Source organism: Ananas comosus, linkage group 2 (assembly GCF_001540865.1).
Source record: "Ananas comosus cultivar F153 linkage group 2, ASM154086v1, whole genome shotgun sequence".
In the NCBI taxonomy this organism is placed as follows: domain Eukaryota; kingdom Viridiplantae; phylum Streptophyta; class Magnoliopsida; order Poales; family Bromeliaceae; genus Ananas; species Ananas comosus.
This window is the reverse complement of record NC_033622.1, coordinates 2,747,991-2,753,415: the sequence shown is the minus strand read 5'-3', so window position 1 is coordinate 2,753,415 and position 5,425 is coordinate 2,747,991. Positions and strand designations below refer to the sequence as shown.

General features: G+C 34.6%; 1 protein-coding gene across 5 annotated transcripts; it reads left to right on the top strand.

Annotated features, from left to right (window-relative positions):
- On the top strand, nt 291-4,124 carry LOC109706781 (endoribonuclease Dicer homolog 4-like). 5 transcript variants are annotated; one of them, XM_020227762.1, is made up of 6 exons: nt 344-448; nt 776-823; nt 1,051-1,309; nt 1,400-1,511; nt 2,960-3,121; nt 3,902-4,124. In XM_020227762.1, exons 2-5 carry the CDS (start codon nt 806-808, stop codon nt 3,111-3,113), a joined length of 543 nt encoding a protein of 180 aa, XP_020083351.1. In that variant the 5' UTR covers nt 344-448; nt 776-805; the 3' UTR covers nt 3,114-3,121; nt 3,902-4,124. The 5 variants fall into 5 exon arrangements, with proteins under 5 accessions (XP_020083353.1, XP_020083350.1, XP_020083349.1 ...); XM_020227761.1 differs by lacking the exon at nt 776-823 and having other exon boundaries at nt 292-448; nt 3,902-4,112; XM_020227760.1 differs by lacking the exon at nt 776-823 and having other exon boundaries at nt 295-530; nt 1,046-1,309.

The window sequence follows — 5,425 nt, the reverse complement described above, 5'->3', positions numbered from 1 at the left end:
AATCCGACCTCCTAGGCCGGATTGAAAAAAGAGGTGATTGGGGGATTCCCATTTCACTCGGGAATCGGAATTGAAATGGAACAACCCCGTACCAAACACCCATAAACGGATTTATCCATTCCGATTTCGATTCCAGGGTGAAAAAGAAGCGCACCAAACACGCCCTAGGAATATTTTGGAAAAACGGAGGAATGTATGAGGGGTGTATTAGAAAGAAAAAAAAAGGGTAAATGAGAAATTTCTGAAGTTTTGAGGGGTATATAGGCAATTATCCTAATGTGAGAACCCAATTGCAACGAAAGTTTAGGGGGCTCGATTGAAACTTGCGATGTGTTCAGAGATGCGGATCCCTTTCTAGGGTTTCAAGGGGATCTCATTTCCTCTTCTTCACCCCCTCCGAATGGTTAGCTTCACGGAAGCGGAGCAGCAGCAGCAGCAGCAGCAGGAGGTAGGGCACACTCTCTTCAGCATTAGCTGGTACTTTGATCTTCTCCAACCATGCCTATTGTTTGCCACAAATGGAGTGCTGGGTACTTGCCATTCTATCATGCTCTCCACTTCCAATTTTAGATATCAGAATTGGATACAGTTTCGCAACATTCTACAATCCTTCCTCGTCGCCATCGTGGTCGACGACAGAACTAATATTTCTGCTCTCACTAAACTGCGTCAGTCCAGAGTCTCCCATAGGCCATAACTTACCTTTTCTTGGATATCTGCGATCCATTGGTTCGATTTTAACTGGATCATTTGTTTATTCTGCGTTGTTGTTCAGATCTCGTCGCTGTAAATTTGAGTACTAAATATGGTAGCTCAACCTCAGGTCGGCAGCTAATCTACCTTCTGGGATTGCTAGTTTTATCAACAGAGCTGGTTTTACTATTGACAGACAGATTCATTGAATTTGGTCACTATTCAATCAGATTGAATGACTCTGATTTGCCTATTTTGGGCTTAACAGTTGTTTTTCTGTTCTACTTTCGAAAAACTGAGTTTGCAGAAACATCATGCATATATATGTACTTTTCATTTACTTCATTTTCAGTCCAGGCCCTTGGTTTTAAGCGGAAGAGTGAGTCGTTGAAGGAGATAATGCGGCCCGCTAGGAAGAAGGAGCCGCAATTCGTTGTAAAGGGCCAACAGCCGTTAGCAGCGGGCGTTGGTGTAGATAAATTGGCCAAGTTATTCGTCGACTCGAAGGAGACCCATTGCGAGTCGCATCTCCATAAGACAAAGGATAAGGATAAAACAGTCGTGGGTCATCAAGCAGCGAATGAAGGACAACAAGCCAATCCTGGCGGTCAAAAAGGTGCCAATTTTAAGCTTCTGTAATGAAGAATTATCATGTAAATGAATTTAGAATTTATTAAATTGTTTTCATTATGCTTTGGATCCATAGGCATTCCCAGAATCAAAACAGCGAGGACGAAGCTGTTCGAGATCTGTGCCTCTAACTATTGGAAAGCGCCTTTGTTTGAATTGTGCCAAGAAGGACCCGTCCATGGAAGGATGTAAGTTTGCAAAAATAAATGCAATGAATTTTCTCATAAAAAAAAATGAACGAAGACGTTATACACATTCTGCAAATTTATGAGAACATCAGTTCAAGAATTCATACATTTGATTGACGCCTATGAAGCATGTTATAAATATGGAAAATTTGTGGCGCACTATGGATGAGTTTAAGTGTATAAAGGAACAGCTTACTGATGACAATAGATTTACTAGAATTTTGTACATTTTTCACTGTTATGTGTAGAAATTTCTAATACTAGATTGACGCCCATGGAGCATGTTAAATGCACGGAAACTTTATGCTGCAGTATATGTATATTTAAAAGTATGAAGAAACAACAAGCTATACAGGGATGTGAGAATTCATATGCACATGATTTTAGTGATATACCGTTGTCATATGGAGGGACCATTACTTAAATTTTGCTGACAAAATTCTCCGTTCTTGCAACTGTTGATGTGAGTAGCTGTGCGACTTTTCAAGTTTAATGATATTCACAATTCTTGGGATGTATGACAGTTTATATATTTCTTGCTGATGTGTCTAAAGGAATCATTGCATTTTCGGCCATGCCTTTTCAGATACGTAAAATGTAATAACCACAGGATTTTTTAGCTTCAGGAATTTTTAGCTTCATTTTTGGTATACCTTGTGATTTTGTAACTACTGATGATTAGTAATAAGTGCTATCTTAATTGCTTTCCAAGAAAAAGTCTGAAATAGCAATAACTTAAAGCATATTTAAAGTTGAAAAGTTATATACTTTGACAGGTATTATGTTGATAACATGCCCAAAATTTTTTGGGCTCATTCAAAATTTAAAGCAACAAGGCATAGCCTGTTACAATAAGATCTAAAAGTTCGAACAAACTTGCATCAGACAACAAGAAATGCACAGCTCTCAGATGCTAAAATTGAGATGGAAAAAGTAAAAGAGAGGGAGCTTATATCCTTAGCTACCTCCTCCTTGGAGATATATCATATTCATGTAAGCTGATGTTAGAGAAGGTGCATTTGCTATTATGTACCTATTTGGCTTGGCATCTAGAACAGTTTTTCTGCTCAAAGAAGCATCGGCAACGCGTTTGTTAGACAAACTATTTGAAGCTTTTATTGCTGCAGGAAGTTATAATGTGCGTGTGGGCTGCAAAGTAGAAGCTCAGGTTTGAAGCTTCTGCTTTGTTGTGCTGAAAGTTTCAAGGAGTGAAAAACTTCCTGTGCTTCTTCTAATAGTTTAACTCAAATAGCAATTTCTGAAAGTTTCAAAAGGATCAAAATTGCCCCCGCCGATAGAATAATCTGAACAAAAGCATCTTCATTTATGCACTTACAGAATAGCATTATTAATTTCTGAAGGTAGCCTTGCTATGGTACTTATGCTTAGTTATTTATATACATCAGCATGATCCACCATCTTATGTTGTAGGCATTAAATTGTGGCAGGTTCACCTGCAAAGTCACAGTGGAAGTGGATACAATCACCACCACAATCTTGGAGTGCTTTAGTGAACCAAAGCGGAAAAAGAAAGCTGCGAGAGAACATGCTGCAGAAGGGGCATTATGGTATCTTGAGCATTTGGGCATTGTGGTACCTTAAGCATTTGGGTAAGATCTTTGCGCATAGTAGAATTTCAGGGGCTTAAACTTTTGTTTATAAAGAACGTGTTTATGCTATGTGTAGTTGAATATATATATATATATATATATATACATATATATATATATATATATAGAGTACATCTCCTACGGTTTTGAAAGTATGGAGGCTTCCGTGCTTGTAAGCTACTTCTAATGATGGAAGATCCAATTCAACGATTGATTTCGTTAGGCATGATCTATGCTATTGTAAACTAAATTTCATAATTTTTCAATTTTATTTACCAAGTGATGAAAGGTTTCAAAAATGACTATTTTAATAGCCGATGTGGCATGTTTACAAGTTCGACGTGTAGAACAATCGAAATTACGTAAAACTTTAAAAGAAAATTGTATTTATCATGAAAAGCAAGATCAATACTTTCGATTTGAAACTTAAGTCTTTTATCACTCTTTTTTATGAAATTTTTAATTTCAGCCGTTCATTTTAAGGCTAATAGTTCACGAGGCAAAAAAAGTAAAAAACTTATGAAATTTGGTTTTTAGAGAGTTCCAATACTGTAAATCATCTCTAACGGAACCGATCGCCGAATCGGATGCCCTATCAATGAAAACAATTTACAAGTATGAAAGCCTCCGTACTTTCGAAAGCGCAGGAGTCTAGCTCTATATATATATCTATATATATATATATATATNTATATATATATATATATATATATATATATATTTATTATTATTATTATTATTATTATTATTATTTTTTCACTTATGTTTGTCCCTTTGTAGGCAAACCATGGAAAGTTGATGAAATAAACTAGCACCCTTTTAATCCTGTAGTTGATTTTCTGAAGTTCTGTGATTGCAAAAGCTTGAAACACTTGAAGAAGCTCTGCTTCTTTGTTGTTTGAATTGGAGGTTGTTGGATGCTGTGATCTGCACTGTAACCACACCCTTTACAAAGTGGAAAGTTTGAATTGAATGGTGTTATCTATCAAAATGACCCACTGTATTTATGAACTCACTTTAGAGCTAGGGCTGATATACTATCAAATAGCACGGAGGCCTTCGTGCTATCTAGTTGTTTTCAATGATGCGGCTTCTAAATCAATGATCGGTTTCATTAGACTTGATCTACACTATTAAAAGTATTTGAAAACTAAATTTTTTGATTTTTTGACATTATTTAGATAGCGATCAAAATGTTTCAAAATTGACAATTATAATGGTCGATGTGATGCGTTTGTAAATTTAACGGTGTAAAACAATTCAAATCTGATGAAATTTTTATTTTCATTTTTTACTATTTAGAATAAGATCAATATCTCTGATTTTAAATTTAAGTTTTTTATCATCATTTTTATGAGATTTTTATTTTTAACTGTTTATTTTTATACTACTTCTTTGACAGGTAAATGATGTCGAAAAATTATGAAATTTAGTTTTCAAATATTTTCAATAATGTAGATTAAGTCTAATGGAGCTGATTGTTGATTTGAAAGCTGCATCATTGAAAACAATTTAGTAGTACGGAGGCCTCCGTACTACCGGTAGTATACCAGTCGGACTCTTTAGTTTAAATCTTTTTCAGCTTCCCTTGATTACAATTTAATTAAATTTTATAACATGGAATTAAATTTTAAAAAATAATACAGGTAGAGTTGGTATTGGGTAATAAAACACCAAGACTTGTGCTTGGAAAATTTGGGAATCTTTAGCTATTCTAATACAAAACCTTTATTAGGCTTCTTTGGATTTTGGATTAAGATATTCAATGATAACTTATTTCGTATAATTTTCTTTTTCTAGGAGCTTAATTTTTGTCTCTTGAAATATTTTATTATTTCTAATTTAGTAGGATAACATATTTCATCTTAATAAAATTAGTTGGATGTTGAATATGATATTCATTATAGATATTCGATCATACTATTTATCTATTAAATATTACATGCTAAATATCCTAAATAAGATGTTTACGCATCCAAATAGGAGCCTAATATGTAAAAATAGCGAGTTTTATTTCTTGATAAATCAATTCATTCAGCCATGTATTGGATCGTGCATCTCTGTTCGGAGTGGACAAAAATGGTCTTTCAGGTCAAGTAAATTATTTTATATTATTTTACATGAAACTTGGGGATCGGGCATTCGACCAAAGTAGGTTGAAAATAGGGAAAACTTTAAGAAACCCCAGTGGTTTCGTAGTTACTCATTTTACCCCAATGTGATTTAAAATATATTAATTTGTCCTCCTCTGGTTTCGTTTTTATCTTTTCGGTAGTTTTTTCGTTAATATTTCATTAAATTATA

What these genes read in the sequence shown, in the direction of transcription:
- LOC109706781 (XM_020227760.1), top strand. Translation starts at nt 401, where the DNA reads ATGGTTAGCTTCACGGAAGCGGAGCAGCAGCAGCAGCAGCAGCAGGAG. An exon ending in CAATCCTGGCGGTCAAAAAG is followed by an intron (nt 1,310 to 1,399) that starts GTGCCAATTTTA and finishes TTGGATCCATAG; the next exon opens with GCATTCCCAGAATCAAAACA. An exon ending in GGACCCGTCCATGGAAGGAT is followed by an intron (nt 1,512 to 2,959) that starts GTAAGTTTGCAA and finishes AAATTGTGGCAG; the next exon opens with GTTCACCTGCAAAGTCACAG.